Genomic DNA, 19,276 nt, shown 5'->3' with positions numbered 1-19,276 from the left:
ACTGTTTTCAGAGATTCAATTTCAGGGCAAGGTTTGTCATTTTCAGGCCAGAAATTGACCCTAAATGCAATGATTTTCAAATCCATCTCCCCAGATAAATCTACACTGGGTTTGTATAGTCTCGTTAGGTTGTCATGCAAGAAAGAGGTTATGTGGTCCAGGTTTTTTCCAGTGTTTGCACCTGGAGGTTGCCTCATATTTGTTTTCAATCTCTTCATGTCATTTTTTTCCTTCTACTCCTTCTGTCCATAAGGCATCTATTGCATGTCAGTCTGTCCTGGAAAAGGGATTTCTCCTGGGTTGATGTTCCCAAGGTTTCTTCCCCATCAAAGACTTTCTTTCTTATCTGAATCAAGGGGTGAAGGATGAAGGATGTTGTGTGATGTTCAGAGTGCCTGTTTTGCTCTTTGAGGCCAAATTGAGCTTGTGGGCCATATAAATAAAATTGAGTTGACTTAATAAAGGCGGAAATTCTGCCCCATAATTTTGACAGCAAAATAATAAAGAGGTTAACAAATGCAAGTGTATACAACGGGATTTATACTTTGACTTAATGGTATTTAATTGAAAGAACACAGCTTGTGATCATTCTCAGTAGGGTTGGACGGTAACGGGTTACATGTCTGTTCTACTACGTACGGTGGCCGACAGGTGCAAACGCCTAACAACGGGCCAACACATTTCCATTGGTAGAATCGCACTGCAGTTAAAAAAAGTATGCAATTCTAAAAACACAAATGAGCCAAAACACATGCAAATGAAGAAACATTAGTTTTGTTTCCATTGTTTTTTTAGTTAGCCAACTTTATAATCCCGTGAACAAAATCTCTTAAAAAAAAAAGATTGAGGGAATTTCTTCAAAAAAAGAAGAAAGAAAGAAAAAACGTCCACTTGGATTCAATGATAAACTGATTATAACTCAGTGATTAAATGTCATTGTTACCTAACAAAACACATAATCGGCAATACCTCAATAATGTGTGCTAATTAAGACAAATTCAAAAAGAGGAATTTTAAATGCGATTTGAATAAACCATAACAATTTTAACCATTAAATGCAAACATACTGCAATACACAATATCGATAAAATATGACTTCAACATAAGACCTGCGTGAAGGTTTTTTGAAATACTTAAGAAGAATATGACATTATGTTAAGAGCTTCAATTAGCGCTGGATGAAAGAGACCCACCGCCTTCTTCTCTGCTTCTCACTGGCAGTTAATAGGTGATTAAGCCCTGCTGCAGACTGTGGGCCACGGGGAGCCAATTGATCTGACCTTTGAACCCTCCCTCTGATGGAGGGGGTGGCTGGAGGTCAGGCCTGTAAGGGATACCCTTTTTATCCTTCCCCCAGAACAGGAGCTCAAAGCTGGGGGCACCCAGCCAGGTTCCGAAGGGTCTCTGGGGCCCCCCCCACCACCAGCATCGCATTCATATGGTCAATATGAGCCAAACAGCAAACACCTCTGAGACTCGTGATGCTTTGACCCGAGTGGCTTTGATTTTCCCCAGGGTTTCTAAAGCTTTCACAGTAACTTTTGATTGAAAAGACAAACAGGAAGTAGATATTGCATTAAGAAAAAACTAAGTTACACAACATCTTTCATAGGGGACAGATTTCGATTGGATCCTAACTCCTCTTCTTCAGTCGTGAAGTGAAGACTGAGCTGATCCTTCCCTCAGTCAAGGACTTGTCGGGGATTTTCAGTGGAGAGGACTGTGTAATGCCACTTCTCTTTGAGGTATCCATTGAAGTCAGCACTATTGCATTAAGCTTACTGGTCTTCCTAAGGGCACCTTTTCATCACAACCCACACACACACATCCCTTCCCTCACACTCCCCCTTTTAAGTTGAGGTATTGTCTTTGACAGCATTATAACGGTATCATTCCGCTCCCACTGTGAACAACAAAGACAAGAAAACGCCAAGTCCTAGAACGCAGCAATTTGTGTGTGTGTGTGTGTGTGTGTGTGTGTGTGTGTGTGTGTGTGTGTGTGTGTGTGTGTGTGTGTGTGTGTGTGTGTGTGTGTGTGTGTGTGTGTGTGTGTGTGTGTGTGTGTGTGTGTGTGTGTGTGTGTGTGTGTGTGTGTGTGTGTGTGTGTGTGTGTGTGTGTGTGTGTGTGTGTGTGGTGCTCTTTAAGGCAATGCTAATGGGACCTAAGAAGCATTAAAGTGACCCCTACTGTAACAAAAGAGTTAATAATCCGTTTAGAAAACAATCAGATCCCTGGCCATGAGAAAAGCCCCCCGCTAAGTCTTTCTGTAAAGAGGAGGAGGTGGGAATTTACCTTTTTTCTTTTTTCAGTCTGCAATCTTGTTGAACATCGCTTGTTTTCATCGCTCTCTCTACGGGGAATGATGGAACTGTATTTAACGGCAGCTCCCAGCCGCTGTCGGCAAATAAAAAAGGCAATGCGGGTTAGTTTCACAATTAGGCAAGGGGGGAGGAGGGTGGGGTGGCGACCATTTTGAGAGTTTCAAAGTGACCCATGCCAGAGGTCAGGGATTGTTATCAGGCCGATCCACTGTAAATGAATCGCATTGGACTTCAGAGGCAGCTATTAACAAACAAACACTGGCACACCCGTTAATTGCTAATGATAGCCTCTTTGTCTAGTGTTTCCCCTCTGGGTCAAAGTGTTCAACCTACAGGATCCATCTCCAGGCAAATGGCTGTCAGGTCACCGATATAATGAGGTGATAAGGGCCATTAAGACTATGAATGACATCTCCCGTGCTGTACGTCAAATATCAGGGTGATTAAAAAAGTGTTAGAGAGTGATAAAATAAGTAGACTAGCTCAGTGTGAGGGACCATAACACATTGAATGTTTTACCTCAGGGCTGGCAGGCTTATCTGTTATGCGTCAGAGCGATCCATCTGTTTTAACATCAGGTCAGAGCTGAATCTATCTCTGCTGTCAAGTAGGTGAGGATAGGTTTTCTTCTTTATCTCTGTTGCTTGTCCTTCCTTCCCTCCCTCAGCCCTCTCCATAATCTCTGACGTCCTGGAAACTGATCACAAAGCCTGTGGAAGATCATTTATTTAGCAAAATAAAAACAACAACCAAAGGAATGTGACATTTCAGTGAGATTGTGGTTCTTCGCAAAGCATGGCAGCTCTTATCAAGTGTCACTTATGGCGCATTTCCACTGCAGGACCTAGCACGGTTTAGTAAGGTATAGTTAGGCCTTGGTAGGCTCACTTTATGCTGCATTTCCATTACAGTTTAGTAGCTGCGGCAGTAACTATAGTAACGCAGTGTAGGTGGAGCCGTGACATCATCTTCAATGCGAACCACAAAACCAACATCAGCTGTTAGCTGTTAGCACTCAGAGCTCACAGCTCCTCATATCTGTTCAGAAACTTGACAAAAGTACAAACAAGTACAAACCACAGTCTAATAGGCCGTTGTTGTGAGTCTGGACGGTCGGAGCATATACAACGTTAGCTTAGCCGATCTCCATTCAGAAAACACGCATTTTAAAAGGTGTTTCGCCTGCCGTCTTGTCTGCAGACTTGTCAAAGCATTAATTCATGGTTTTTACTCACCGGTATCAGTATGTTGTTACTTCGGCATCATTTTTAAACGTGTATTACAATTAAATCACGGTAAAATATGTTAATTGTGTTATAGTTGTAGCCCCCTTGCCAGCTATTCTCTCTGACCATTCAGCGAGAGTGTTCACGTCACTAGTTTAGCATATTCAGCCCGGTTGTTGGCCCGGTAAGAACCTCGATTTTGGAGGCCCAGAAAAAAGGTGAAAAAGTAGACCTGAGCCGGAACTACCCCTAGTGGAAAAGCAAAAAAAAACGGGCCGGGTTTGGTACGGCACGCGCTGCAGTGGAAATGTGCCATTACTGACTATGGTGGAAGGGCTTGACTTCATGGGCTATGTTTTTCAGGAAATTAACAGTTGTATTAGTAAACACCAGAGAAGAAAGAAAGTATCATTATTTGTAACTTATCGTTAACATTTCTTAGAGTTCAAAAAGATTTAGAATTGACCTGAGTAGAGAGAGCATGATAGGCAAGTTAATTGAAAAATGTAATAAATTCACATTATTACATTAGATTTAGCTTTTTATCCAATTACTTCACTTACCATGAAAATATAAACTCTTTCCCTCACATATTACTTATTAAAAAGTAATGTGTTTCAATGCTATACTTTTGTTACTCAGTCCAACTCTGTCAAAGGTGACTTTCAAGGACTCCACATCTTCCATAGACCTATTGCTTAAGGTGTTTTAGCAAGTCTTAATTGAAATCATGCTAATACCGCTACCTGTTTTATTTTTGTCCACAATATTTTGAGCATAGAAATGTTTTACTGGCACATCCAAAACACTTAAGCCCCTGTCACACTGTCCCGAAATTGACACCCGATGGACACACGAATATGGAATTGTGAATTTCGCACAAAGATAGCCCCGAACCACACACGAAGGCAACATTTACATTACATTTAAGACGTACAACTGCAACGAAAGTAACACAAACAATTATGTTAAAGTACTATGATACAGTACTGATATGTTCAGACTTTGTTCTTTACTTTATCCGTCTTTATATGTAGAAGATATTAAGTTTTCTCCGTCATGTTGTTTCCATAGCAACAACAACTTTCTGTCAACTCGCCTTCAAAATAATATATTATATCCTTTTTAGTTTCATAGAACACAAATTGGGTTGTTTACATGATTTTGTTGTGCAATAAAACAACCCGATGGACACACGATAAAGGAAATGTTCAAATTCGGCTGTGATCGTATCTACATCGGGCCATTCGTGAGGGCATCTTAAGCCATCGTAAGATCGCTGGTGGAGTTTCTAAGGCTCCGGCAGGAACTTCGTGAGCGGTGGCAAAATCTTTGGCATGCCAAAACATTGCCGAAGGACCTTGCGAAGGTTCATTTTCGTGTTGAATTCGTGTGTCAATTTTGCCCTTCGTAAGGCCATCGTGAGGGCATCTTGTTATCATCGGTGCCATCGGGCATTCGCCCCGATCAGAGTGAGGGTGAATGCACCGATGATAACACGAAGATGACACGATTTGACAAGATGCCCTCACGAGTGCCTTACGAAGTTGCCGCTCACGAAGTTGCTGCCGGAGCCTGAGAAACTCCACCGGCGGTCATACGATGGCTGAGATGCCCTCACGAATGGCCCGATGTTGCTACGATCACAACCCAATTTGAACATTTCCTTTATCGTGTGTCCATCGGGTGTCAATTTCGAGACAGTGTGACAGGGGCTTTAGGAGACTTATAAATCGTTGTCATTTTGCATTGTAACTGACAGATGAAGGGTCTCACAATTGGGATTTCCACATCTAATGCAACCCATTCCATTATGGGATTCTAAGCAGAAAGTACATTTGCTCTTAAACTTGCGAGTAGATGTAGGGCCCTTATATGATGGGAGCAATTTAGGCACAACCAAAGAGTCACATTGGTCCTTTTTCTTTGAGTCAACCCTGGAGCCCCTGTGCTAAGCTAATGTTTTTCCATCAGTGTTAATTTTGACTAAATATGTTCAGAAACGTCCTTTTTTCAATGTCAATGACAAGACATCATCGAATTCCTTCAACACTGTGACTGTATCAACATGCTATATTGTTGAGGGAAAGATGAGACAAATAGTATTTAAAAGAGGGGACAACATTTATACCGTTATATACAGTCTATGCGTTCAACGCAGAACTTCTGTGTCCTGCAGTCCCAATATGAAGACTACACTGTCAGCACCCAATGAAAACTGTTAGGAGGACTTACTCAAGTTAACAAAAACAGGGCTTGGAAGACGGAAACTTGACTGAAATGTAAAATATAATTTGATGACTGTAAAAAGCTCAAATGTCAAGAGTTTACATTGACTGAAACTCCTAAAACAGGTTAGTGTCTTTAACAAAATGAGACTAAAAGGCACCAAATGCACAACACTGAGACTCGACTAGGATGAGGTTGACTATATATGACAAGAACTACGAATATTTAGCCAGGATGGAGACATAATAACGGTCAAAATTAGATTAACACACAGAGATGAAAAACTAATATCAACCTCCAATCAAACTTCTGGTGAACGAAACAACTGTGAAGAGTGACAGTACACGTGTAGGTAACAGTAATAGTTTTATAATTGTGAACCTGTTCACTACTCATTACTGAAAAAGTATTGTGTCACTAAAAACATTACTGCTATGGGACAATTTCACAGATAATTTTCCTCTATTCATGTTCTAAAATTGAGATATTGCAATAAGCATCAATGGCAATTATTTAATCATCATTGAATTACTGCCATCATCCCTCCTTTGAAGTGCAAGCAAACAAAGAATAAAAAAAAGAACGGCTTTATGATGTTTTTTCGGGTTCTTTCGTTTACCTCACAGCAAATTACCCAGGAGGAAATGGCCAGTGCAAGTGGATTGTGGGACTTTATTTGAATGTTTCCTGCAGTAAGTTATTCCTTTGTCTGGGCCGAGCTAATAGCAGGGAATGGGATTCAAATAGAGTCAAGCTGCCTCCTGAGATCCCTCAATCCACCGTTGCCATAAAAAGAGGTCTGAGGCCAGTCTAAATATTTGGTAGTCTTAGCAGGTTCATGTTAAAAGACACACACACACAAGCACGCACACACACACGGTGAATGCACAAGCAGTCCGAGGCTGTGAAGTTGAATGGCATAGCTCAAAGCCTTCCTCCCCCTATCCCTGCCTCTTTCTCTCTCTAAACCGCCAAACCATTCTCCCCCTTTCTCCAGCTCAGAGGAATTCATTAACTGCCTCTCCACAGAGACACTATGGAAATCAGGCAGCTACAAAGGCAGGGGAGAGAGGCAGAGAGAGAGAGAGAAAGAGAGAGAGAGAGAGAGAATAGAGGGAGGGGTGGTGGTGGTGAATGGGGCTATATTATCCTATTAGATGGTGGATATGTCTCGTTTCCCTCCCCTGTCAAGAGAAAAACATTAATTTTAAGTGAGAAACGAGACAGAGAGAGAGAGAGAGAGAGAGAGAGAGAGAGAGAGAGGGGAGAGAGAAAGAGAGGGAGAGAGGGAGGGAGAAATTGTGAGAGTCTTTAACATTGCTCTTTTATCGAGCTGAAATGGAGAGTCCCCTGGCTCCATTTACCTTGGCAATGAGGATAGAGTCGCTCTCCATGAATGCCATTTAAAATGCCATGGAGATTAAGCATCCTCTCTCTCTCTCCCTTTTTGCTGTTTCTCTCTCACACACACACACACACACACACACACACACACACACACACACACACACACACACATCAGCAGCAGAGGTGGCGGTGCTCGTCATAATATGTGTTTAGGAAAACAGCTTTGAGATTCATGAGTAAAGCCCTTTAGGTGCCAGCGAAGAGAACGGGAGAAAGAGACAGAGAGGACCATCACTTAGCCAGAGTGGGCTTTAAGCACTGTAATTAAATCATTAGATCCTCCACCCCCTCCCTCTTTTCCTCCCTCCCCTTCCTTTCCTCTCCTCTCCCTCTCCCTCTCTATCTATCTCTCAGCTCAGCCAAGCTCATCAGGGGCTCCAGTGTGAAATGATGAATCTGTATTTATGGGGATGGAGTAATTACACACTAACCTCTGAGGGAACCCAGGAGGGCCACAGGGCCACCAAGCAGGGCGCTGGGTGCTCAACCTCATTAGCACTGCCCCAATGCTGTGTGTGTGTGTGTGTGTGTGTGTGTGTGTGTGTGTGTGTGTGTGTGTGTGTGTGTGTGTGTGTGTGTGTGTGTGTGTGTGTGTGTGTGTGTGTGTGTGTGTGTGTGTGTGTGTGTGTGTGCGTGTGCGCGTGCGCGTGTGCGTGCGTGTGTGCGTGTGTGTGTGCGTGCGTGCGTGCGTGTGTGTGTGTGTTCAAAGGAGCAGATTTAACAGTTAAGCCTGTCAATGAGGAGCCATCAATATGTATCCATCTTGGTGGTATTAGAGGGAAGTATTGGTATTGGTATTATTATAGATGTACGTGCTTCTAAATCTGCACCTTATCCAAATATATTGATTCATATTTATACATTATACAATATTCTTCTGTTGTGTGAGTTTATTGAAGCCTCGCACTTTACTCGTTGCACTTTAAGGTTGAATGCAAACTGCATTTCGCTGTACTCTGTGCAATGACAATAAAGTTGAATTTAATCTAATTAGTTGTTTTTGCATGTCAAATCTCAACTTTATACTTTTTTTTAAATGACCAGATATTCTCATCATTGGTGACTCTAGTCCTAGGCTCAGCAGAATACAGTGAGTCCATTCTTCTAAACAGACATCTGTCATTTTCCACTCCACAGCTCCTGTGTGCTGCCTATCTCTGCTATCTCTTATCCTCGTCAATCTCTGTCATTACCTGCACTCTTTATCTTCGCTCTGAAAATATGCTCACACCGACTTCCGTCGATAATCACGGACATTCCTCTCGGATCTGGCCGACCATATCGATGCCTCCCGGCCCATCTGCTGGACAGAATGTCCCGGCATACCCTGCGGATCAGCTGTCAAAGCGTGGAAGGAAAATGACACCCAAAATATGCCAGTTCGTTTTTTGAAATATTTAAATAAGATAAAATAAAGATAAGATTATACTTTATTGATCCGAGCAGCATAGATAAGACATTGCACATGAATCAGAGGTAAAAAATAAAAAATAATAATAATAAATACATAGGCTAACTCTTATTATTATTATTTTCATTATTAATATCATTATTATTCATATGAATTGTCTTCTACTATAACTGCTGTTGTATGTGCACAACAATACGGGGGGGGGGGGGAATAGTGTTGAAGTAATTCTAGCCACAAAAAAGCTAATACACACCATGTACACACTTGCACACACTTCACAGGTTTTCCTCTCTGTATAGACACTGCAGAAATTAGATCACACACACCAACACTCACACATATACACACACACACGACCTAGGCTAACCAATGCACTAATCGCCTGCCCCGGGCATAGGAGGAGCTTGGTGCTTAAGTAGGCTGCCAATCAGTCAGTCAGCTCCACATCCAGAAGCTCCTGCGGCCAGATCCACGCATCACTCCGCACTCGAGGTGCCAAACTGCGGCTGTGATACAACTCCGGGTCGGTGGAAGTGTGGAAGCTTGACAGTTTCTTAAAAAGGGGGGACTCTGGTGATTTAAACGCCCCCTTCATCCACTTCTTTCTGGGGATTTTTTTGTGTCCTGCCTCTTGCTTCTTGCAGTTGTGTGACTTTGGCTTTGAGAGAGATTTACAGTATAAGCCGTTTTCCGGACCATGTCTTTCCCTCAGCTGGGATACCCCCAGTTCCTCAGTGCCTCCCATGAGATGTACGAGCGGCCGGCCTCTGCCCGGGAAGGAGGCACTGAAGGCGGCTTGAGCTCCTCCGCAACCGCCGCGGCTGTCGGCTCCATGCTGGGGATGTACGGAAGCCCATGGGCGGCTCACAACTACAGTGCCTTCCTGCCGTACAGCGGAGCCTCAGACCTCGCCCTCATATCCCAGATGGTGAGAGTTCAGATCAGGTGTTAATGATGGACTATCACTGCGGTCTGTCCGGCTCAGCACCTCTGTACTAATGCGCAATTACCAAGTAGTTAAAAGTGATATGTAAATACAGCCATTCTTCTTTATTAGATATTTGTGGATTTTAGAATCGTTAATGAATAATACATGTTAAGTTTAAAGATCACATTAATATGTAATTAAATGCTTAATATGTGCAGTCTGCAGTATAAATGTGCTTTTATTGAAAATGTTGAACATATAATGTGTTTTTTTACAAAATAGAAATGCATCACAGTTAAGGTTAAACTTTGCAATCGTCAGTTTTGATTTGTGTGTGTAAATAAAACAATTGGGCAAATCCCTGTTAATTTACTGTAAGACAATGTTAATTAATTAGAAAAACACTATTAATATGTCCTAACTGTTATGTTCAGAGACGTTAGGAAATTAATTGTAATTCGTATCCGTTTGTTAAATCAAAACAAAAGTTGACATATTTTAAATGTCATTAAAAAACATAACCACTTTACGGCAACGTGTTAATTGTTATTGGCTGTATTCCTAATTCAATATTAATAATTCCCATAGGCTAATATATATAACCACTGCAAATTGACATACAAAGATTAAAAAAGTTGTATGCACACATTTTAATTCAAATGTTGATTAATTGTTTTACTCTTTTCACTTGAAGAGGAAATATTTTTAAAGTCACTCAACAAGTTGTCCCCCCACCCCTCTCCCATTAACATTTCAGGGCTCCCAGTATGAGCTGAAGGACAGCCAGGGCTCCCATCCTGCCTCTCTACCTGTCCACGCCGCTCAGGGCTTCTACCCATACGGCCAATACCCGTACGGGGACCCGTCGAGGGCCAAGACGGCCACCAGGGAGACCACCAGCACCCTGAAGGCCTGGCTTGGGGAGCACCAGAAGAACCCCTACCCCACAAAGGGAGAGAAGATAATGCTCGCCATCATCACCCGGATGACACTCACACAGGTGTGTGTAATGTTTGGAAAAATCAGTGTGACTCATTAGAGGCCCTGGATATTTCATGTGTTTCCAAACACAATAATATATTTGCTTGTTTTAAAAAAAAGTTATCATACGTCCTCTAATAGTTCATTTATCGACGTGTTATATTACTTAATATGATTATCCAGTTGCCAGAGGATATTTAAATAAAGTCATCCTGAGAGAGATAAGTCTCCTGATATTTAATATCTCGTTTAATGATAATGACGAATTAGGGAAGCATAATTAGGGAGGCTTTTTTTACATATTTAATCAGTCCATAATTTGGGCCACGTATTGTCAAACTAAGAGTGCCTTTTACTCTGATTTATAATACGTGGACATTTTTTTCTTATCCCAGGTATCAACGTGGTTCGCTAACGCCCGCAGACGCCTGAAGAAGGAGAACAAGGTGACCTGGGGCCGCAGCGCAGAGGACAGGGACGGCCGCATCTTCAGCAGCGACAACGAGGACGATCTCGGCAAGAACGGCAGCGACGACGAAGACGAAGAGGAAGAGATTGATTTGGAAACTGTCGACATCGAGAGACCCGAGGTGGAGCAGGGGAAGGGAGGAGAGGGGAAGGGAGGAGAGGGAGAGGAACAGGGGGAGGCGGGCCTGGCCGACAGAGAGCTGCAGGCCTCAGAGCCTCAGAGCTCCGAGAGCAGCAGGACGCTTTCAGTGGACGCAGACATTTCTCTCAACAGATCGCCTGTTGTCAAAGTTGTGGATCGTTCTCCCAGCAGACAGGAGTGCCAGAGACCCCCGCAGAGCAAACCCAAAATATGGTCCCTGGCTGAGACCGCCACGGCCCCGGACAGCTCTCACAGACCTTCCACCCATGCGCACCACCCGGCTTTGGCCTCCCCCGGACACCCGGCCTTACTCCCGGGTCATGGGATTTACACATGCCAGATTGGCAAACTTCACAACTGGGCCAACGCAGCTTTTCTGAACGCCAACTCTATTTTGAACATGAGGTCGCTCCTCGGAGGTTCGCCGGCCGGACACCTGCCTCTCCACGGAGCGGTTCCCGTTGCGCGTCATGACGCACGGCCTGCTGCGGCGACAGGGCCCGGAACATCGGGGACGGAAGAGGACAGTGATGTGGAGTCGTCGGGGAGCTTCAGTCCAAAAAGAGATGGTACGGAGTGCATTTGATTCTGCAAACCCTCTGAAAATATATGGAACTTAATAGGGCTCAACGTGACGCACATATCAACACTTCTAAAGAACCAGAATTCCGTTATTAGTCCCATAGCGGGGAAATGTAGAGGTTTACAGAAGAAGTGGCCAAGCAGGTAGAAAAAACATGAAATAATAAAAAAGAAAAGCACTAGTAACACAATAAAATTAAAGAGAATACGTATGGCAAAACTATTAGTAGCAGCCACAAATTGATCTTAAGAAAACCTAATAAATAGCATATAGAAGTATTGAGAGAGTTATAATATAACTCCAACTTGTTATTAAATTGATCTTATTCTTCTTTTTTTTAAGAGAGTGACCACAGGCCCGATTCTCTGAAGTCCCCCTTCCAGCTGATCACTGACAGGTAACCATTTGAAATCAATTTGGCATCACGACATTATCAACTTCAATGTCTCTCCACATGTCCTGTGCTAAATGAACCCTAACACCGAGGTAAACACTGTTACACCTGACCAGGCAGAGCTCAGCACATAAATCATGTGATTGAGTCTCCACTTTAACGCCTCGTCAGGCAGCAGGCTAATATATCCTGCAGGGTTCCACCCCCCACTCCCCCACCAACGCTGAGTTATCGCCACCTATGTCATTTAAATAATCTGCCTCCATTTATTCACGCCCCCTCAGTGAATGCAGCTAATGTATGTCAAAGAAAACGCTGAGAGCAACATCAGGGATGTAGCGGAGGGTGAAAAGACATAAAACAATTTACCTATAGTGGTTTTTAATTTGCATAAATAAAGTTTAACATTGTCTTTAGAATTTAAAGTCATTAGAATTAAGACTTGTGTGTTATTTTGAATATTTAGGATACATTATAAGGATACAGGATACAGATATAACAATATTTAAAAGATTCAATAAAATACAAATATAATAAAATAAAAAGGAACACTAGCAGCAAGTACAAATTCACAAAAGGACATCAATCTCTAAATACTTCACAATTTAACGACAATATACAATCCCACTAAGTTAAAGACATAGAGAATTATACTACTGACACATATTGGCATGGACTATATACACTGATTTTCCACTATTATTTTATTAAATGATTGACCTCTGACCTTTCCTTCTTGATTCTCCCTCACTTCAGACCTCACCATGGGACAGCACAGCAGCGAGTTCTGACGACGACATTATGAGAAGATAAAGAAAGAAAAGAAAGGAATAATTTTATTTAACGGAGAACAGTTTAAATGAAGGCTATTTTTTGAACAGTGCGACCTGTTATAGTATTACTGTTTAGCTTCGACTTGCAAAAAGAGATGGTTGTTTTTTTTGTCACAGATTTGCTTGTATCTCTCTCTTCTGTCTGTCTTCGCCTCTTCTGTTGTGAATGGAAACCTTGAAATATTGTAAATACAGGATATGAATTTGTCTTTAAAGAATATATTTTTTGGGAACTAAATAAATGTCATTATAGTCATTTATTATTGGAGAGTTAATTCCCTGGACCTGATGATAAATTGTTCATGTTTTGTCAAAAATGTCTGGAAAACCAGGGGTACAACGAGGATTATGTCCAAATGTTAGTGTATCATATATTTTAGAGTAAGGAAGATTATTTTATAATGTTTTCTTACAGTATATTATTTTATGTCAGATATCAATTTAAATGTGCACTTTAGAATGAATCCTATCACGGCAATTCTCTTTTTTATAAGCTTTCCTCTAAGAAATGAAGAGTAAACTCACACAGGATTTGGTATTTTAAGGGGAAATGACCAATACACATACATTTACAAAAAGATATTATTGATTTCCACTTGCTCACTTCTTAATTGACCCCTATGCACTGTGTCTACTTGTCTCACACTCTCCCTGCCAACTAAACCATGCAGTGTCAGCCCTTTTTTAGCAAGAAAAGTCCCACCCTTATTGAAACCTGCACCCTCGCCAAAACTCGGAGACTTATGCCAGCACCTTGGAAGCCACTGCAAACGCTGCGGAAATTGAAATTGAAGATTTCCAGGACCTTATGAACCGGCGCCTGTGCTTTCAGCCCAGGCCTCCCTGCTTTAATGTTGGATTATACCCCCTCAGTGCCACCACTGCCGCCTCTGAAATATGGATCAGACGGCAGGAAAGGCCAGCAGCCAGTATGGGGGAGGCAGCTCAGGGGGGAGCTGGGTGGGAGGTGGAGAGGCGGGCGGTGGGGGGGAGGTTGTGTGTCACTGTGAGCCATCCTTGACGTTCACAGAGCACCAAAGACGGGTAAAGGCAGAGAGAGGATGGTGGGGGGTCTCAGGGCTGTTAATAGTGAGTGTTTCTCAAAGCTTTGCTCCTGTTTGTGCTTGGATTAGCAGCAGGTCATGCATGCCTCATGATTTGAGTCTTCTGGAGGGGCCACAACAGCACTAGCTTCATTTAAACACTAAATTCTTTTTAAAAATGTAAACTTGCTAATCAGTCAGTGAAGACATCTATGGATATTAGGGAACTGTTATAAGCTCAGACTTAATTTTGATAGTCCAATCAATCATCAGTTTACCGCCAAGTCGCTTGGGGCTCTTTGTCAAGTCAACGGCTGCAGAAGTGTACAGATGTTCAGTAATTTGGAAACAGTTAGCGTGCGGTTAAACTTGGGTCGGATTGGGAAAGGCGACATATTCTCCAAAGGCATAATAAATAAGGATATGCAGGTTTTGTAAAAAGTCCTGAAAGTTTGGAACCATTGTGTGATCAAGGTTAGCGATATACTTGAATTTGAATGCTTGATCCCAACACAATCTGGTGTTTCTTCAACACAATCATTCATGTGTTACCAGGGGCGCCGTAAGGGGGTGAAAACTTAGGACGATTCTAAGGGCCCGTGACTGACAGGGGCCCAAACCATTTCAAAAAAGTTTAAGTAACCAATGTGATATCTTTTCATGGGCCCAAAATCCCTGGCGGCGCCCCTGTGCATTACAAATAATAGTCTCGTCACATTTGTTTGTTGAGTGAAGGGGAGCTAGCTTAGCATTAATAAACACATCAAAGTCAATACAAACAGTGGCTTAGCTAACCAAAGTGTACATTGTTGGGTATAAAGGAATTTGATAAAGATTATTTATCACAATTGCAGTTATGGCAACTTTGTAGATGTGACGATAAAGGCTTCGAGAGTCTGGACATTTTTTGATTCCTTTAAAAGTGCTTGAATTTTACTTTTAAGAGGATGTCCGAGGTGTGTATGGCTATGTGATGGATAGCAACTTGCTAGTTGAAGTTAAATGAAGGGTTCTGCTTTAATTGCCTAAATATAATGGGGACGTTTTTGGATGCGGCCCTAGCTGGGCAGCTTTACAGTACACAGTGAAGTGTTGATTTGAGCAGGCATGATAGTACACACTGACAGAATCAGAGCCAGCAGGTTCACAGACCTGCAGATTAACTCAATGCTGCCCCCTCACTCCCAGAGCCAGTAGTGTACTTCATCTAAGTAGACAACTGTCACTGTGTGTGTCCCCAACACTAAAGCTTTCTGCAAGCCCACTGTCAAATTCCAGACTGTTGATACAATCTCTAAGCAATGTTTTGGTGCATTCTCTACTAAATTGGCTTTTTAGCTGAAAAATACTGATGCACCGACCTATTAATGCTCAATTTGCATTTTGTCGCTTCATGCAAAAATCATCTACCTTTATATTTAGTAACATTGACGTTTTCTTCAATTTAATTTCATAGAGAAAAGGGAACCAAATGGATTATTGGAAAATGTTTTAAAAAAGAGACCTTTCTTATGAAACATGGATGATTTCGAGAAAGTTGGATATACTGATGATTTGGATATATATGGAATTTACAGGACAGACAATATTTGTTGTATTGGAAGAAGATTATTCTATTTTTATTTGACTCAAATCAACAACATGTTCCAAGTACACATACATCGGGCTCTATGATGGCTTTATCAGTTATCCAGATTATATTTAATAGGACATTTGCAATCATCATGCCAGAAACTAATTTAAATCTTTCCGGAGCATGTGTGAAAAATGTATTTTACAACATTTGCTCCCCTTTCCAACTTGTACATTAACATTTGGCCTTATTATTTTTAAAGGGATCAACATATTATAAGGGAGGGAGGTAGGGGATTATTTAAAAAAAAAAAAAACATTATCTTGGATCTATGAAGCTGGCTGTTTCCAATTGATATACGATTTAAATACACTATTAACATCACAGGATGCAGTATTTAATAATGTAATAAGTAAATTAATGGGGCGACTGTGGCTGCGAGGGAGTGCGGTCGTCTTTCAACCAGAAGGTTGTGGGTTCGATCCCAGCCCATGCAGTCAACATGTCGATGTATCCTTGGGCAAGATACCTAACCCTGAGTTGCTCCCGATGGCCAACGGTGTGTGAGTGTTAGCTCCTAGAGTGAGATTCATTGCTCTGTATGAATGGGTGTGAATGGGTGAATGACATGTAGTATGTAAAGCGCTTTGAGTGGTCTTAAAGACTGGATACAGCGCTATATAAGTACAGTCCATTTACCATTTATAGGAAGTCAGAGATAGGCAGTTTTATTAGCGTTAAACAACTTACAAACAAGGATTAGTTTTTATATTTTGATTTCTTTCCAACAGTTAGCACCTTATAACAACTATAACATGTCATTTTTACACATTGGTTTTTGAAGCAACAAACTGAATACAAACTGTTTTTCGTGAGGTTTAGGTGAGTGAGGTGCTGGTAGGATTTTTTACAAAAAAAAATGTAAAAGATTTGCCCCTGTTTCCACTCTTTGCTTAGCCAACAGGCATATTAGCTGCACCAACACGAGAGTCTTCACTCAACGAAAAACAAATGAGTGAATTTCACAAATGCTGAACTCTTACCCTTAAACCTGACACGTGTGTACGAGCTCTGGGGAAATAATGATTGTGACTTTTCTGGTGTTTTTTCTACTTTCTCAACACCATATTTCCTAATTTCCTAATTCATCCACCCACCCTTCCTTTTTACAGGCAGAGAAAGAAAAACCGGGAGCTAGAATGAGTAAACTGGGGTGTACAGAGAGAGAGATGATGCACTGAGAGCCATCATTGATGTGAGGAACAGCATGGAAGGAAGCCAGACACTTGAGGCCATTTTCACTTCCTCTGCCAACTCCGACAGACTGCCACCAGCACGGCTGAGGAGAATATCAGCCACTCTTTCTCTTACACACACACACTTCACTTTCTCCAAACTTCATCCCAGCCAGATCACGCTACTCTTCTTCCAAGTACCCAAACAATATGTTATTCTTTCAAAAGTTGGATATCAGGAAGCTTAGCATGATGGCGCTGACAAAATGACATCAAAAGGCCGTTTAATCAGTTACACAGCATGTCCAAAACATGTTTCGCTATATGAAAGGAGTGGGAAAAAGTGAGCAGATCCAAAATATGATTAGTGTTTGCTGGCGGGTGCTGCCAAAAAAACTTCTTCACAGTTTCAAAGTTTGTGCTTCATGTTGGTTGTTTGTCACCCAAGCTGCCCCAAAACTTTTTCCCGAAAATAGAGCTCACTGTAAACAGCCAGGAGAGAGGAAAACTTCTGAATATCACTCTCACTCTCTGGACTTTCTATCAGCCCCTCAAACTCTCGCTGTGAAAGGACTCTTCATTGGTGCTTTGGTATTCTGATACAGGCTCTTTGGTGAGTTCTAATCCCTATTAAAGAGGTAGATTATGGAAGGGATTTGTCTTTGATTTGCCTGTCCCACTGCTCCTTTCTGTCAGCACCTCTCGCTCTCTATATATCCGAGCCTCGTTCTTTCTCCTCTGTCTGTCTTGATGGGATGGTTGATGGTCACGGATTGAACAATGATTGCCTCCATGTGTCATCCACCCTCACACTCCCCTAACCCAGCCATCCTCCTGTGATTACGGCCACATGTATGAGGGCCCCTGGTCGCCTGAATAGATTTGTTAAAAGGCCTCCAGTGGATGAGAGAGGCTCGGTGTCGCCTGGCCCTCGTGTGCACATCTATCCCCTTTTTTCGAGGCACTCTGCATGGGGGTGAGCTCCCTGCATCCCCTCTCCTCCCAACTTACCCCTCTCCTCCGCCACGCAGAGATAATCAGGCTTATGTAAAGACGACGTGCTCTTTTGACAGTCATCAGCTCATCAGTGATCCAATCAAGACCCAAATCCGCCATTGTTCGCCCCTCAAAGTGTCTCAAATCCGCTTGTGCAGGAGAGAGGGGCTGCGCTCTTTATCCTGCCAATCACTCCTGACATTCCTGCCCCTGTTGCCATGGCCCGGGGTCAGAGGTTGGGAAAACAGAGAGCATGAGCTGACTCGGGGAGAATGGCGGAGAGCTAAAGGAGGGACTCTCCACGCCACGGCCCCATTGGTCAGCCAACGTAGGGGGTAAATGTAGACAAGTTAGGACTCTATAGCCCCGCTGAGAGGGCGAGTCGGACAGAAAGAGATCTGGGCAGGGAGGAGAAAGAAAGGGGGGATGATGAGGCAGAGAAAGGGCCAAGGGAAGGAGAAGAGGGCATGAGAGGTGTGTGTGGAGAAAGGAGCTAAAAAGAGGGTTAGGGAGGGACGGTGTTTGATTTCCAAATAGGCTTTGCAGAGCTTGACCTCAAGGGGATCGGAGAATAAAGGGCCTGACACACAGTTAAAGAAATAATGAACATGCCAGTTAATATTTCTTGCATTTGTAATGGGTTTTCTGCACCTAACACGTAGAAATGAAGCATTTGATCGCCAAAACAAGCCACTTTTTAAATTCCATATAGTTGTAACGAACACATCGCCAACAAAGAAAAAATACGTTTGATCCATGTGTGTGTGTGTGTGTGTGTGTGTGTGTGTGAATGCTATCTGCAGAGCTGTAATTTGAAATGGAAATGTACCTCCCAACGCAATGAAGCTAATACATGTCATTGCGGGATAAGCAGGGCACTGGGTTAAATCTGTTGTAATGTTGTCAAAAGAATAATTTTCTGTAACCCAATGTATACGTAAGTGAGCAAATGTTTAGCCTAGACAAGATATCATAGGGAATTTACGCCATTCACTGTTCCTCCATAGGGATTAGTGGAATTAAGCGTTTTACACAAAAGCAAAGTATCAAAACTCATGAGTAATTCAACAAGCTCCACAATTCGGAGTTTACCGAGTGCTGTGTTTATTGTCGCGTTGCAGCTGCGTGTACCGTACAGACACATCGCAAACATTGTCAACTCCTTTTAAAAAGGAGACCAATTTAATATACAGGGAAAATACACACAACAAATACTATGAAAGGGTGGGAGTGATAAGTCTTTTCTCTTGTTGCCTGGCCATTCATGGCAATAATCTGAGGGAAGAAGCAGATTAGGACAGAGGGAGGGTTCGTGGCCGAGTGTTCGCATCGCTGGCTCCTTTCAGCCATTTTGAAACAATGTTTATCCACTGGTTTGTTATAGCGTAGCAACTTAGCTTAGTTTACTGCTGTGAGAGTCCTGAGGGGGCTGAGGACTCGCTGCGTCTTTGTTCAGCCTCCATTGAGACACACTGGAGTATTAGAGCGGGGCGGAGAAGCTGCAC

The 19,276-nt window shown here is 42.5% G+C and overlaps 1 protein-coding gene across 2 annotated transcripts; it reads left to right on the top strand.

Annotated features, from left to right (window-relative positions):
• The first annotated feature begins 9,057 nt into the window (after positions 1 to 9,057).
• Positions 9,058 to 13,244, top strand: LOC117441831 (iroquois-class homeodomain protein irx-1-like). Of its 2 annotated transcripts, XM_034077846.1 has the most exons (5): positions 9,058 to 9,523; positions 10,281 to 10,523; positions 10,900 to 11,683; positions 12,040 to 12,094; positions 12,848 to 13,243. In XM_034077846.1, the coding sequence occupies exons 1-5, from the start codon at positions 9,293 to 9,295 to the stop codon at positions 12,894 to 12,896; spliced, it is 1,362 nt and encodes a 453-aa protein (XP_033933737.1). In that variant the 5' UTR covers positions 9,058 to 9,292; the 3' UTR covers positions 12,897 to 13,243. The 2 variants fall into 2 exon arrangements, with proteins under 2 accessions (XP_033933737.1, XP_033933738.1); XM_034077847.1 differs by lacking the exon at positions 12,040 to 12,094 and having other exon boundaries at positions 12,848 to 13,244.
• The last annotated feature ends 6,032 nt before the right edge of the window (positions 13,245 to 19,276 follow it).

The sequence above is a fragment of the Pseudochaenichthys georgianus genome, unplaced genomic scaffold (assembly GCF_902827115.2).
Source record: "Pseudochaenichthys georgianus unplaced genomic scaffold, fPseGeo1.2 scaffold_2024_arrow_ctg1, whole genome shotgun sequence".
In the NCBI taxonomy this organism is placed as follows: Eukaryota; Metazoa; Chordata; class Actinopteri; order Perciformes; family Channichthyidae; genus Pseudochaenichthys; species Pseudochaenichthys georgianus.
This window is presented reverse-complemented; position numbering and strand designations above follow the sequence as displayed.

What these genes read in the sequence shown, in the direction of transcription:
- LOC117441831 (XM_034077846.1), top strand. Translation starts at nt 9,293, where the DNA reads ATGTCTTTCCCTCAGCTGGGATACCCCCAGTTCCTCAGTGCCTCCCAT. An exon ending in TCGCCCTCATATCCCAGATG is followed by an intron (nt 9,524 to 10,280) that starts GTGAGAGTTCAG and finishes TTAACATTTCAG; the next exon opens with GGCTCCCAGTATGAGCTGAA. An exon ending in TTCCAGCTGATCACTGACAG is followed by an intron (nt 12,095 to 12,847) that starts GTAACCATTTGA and finishes CCCTCACTTCAG; the next exon opens with ACCTCACCATGGGACAGCAC.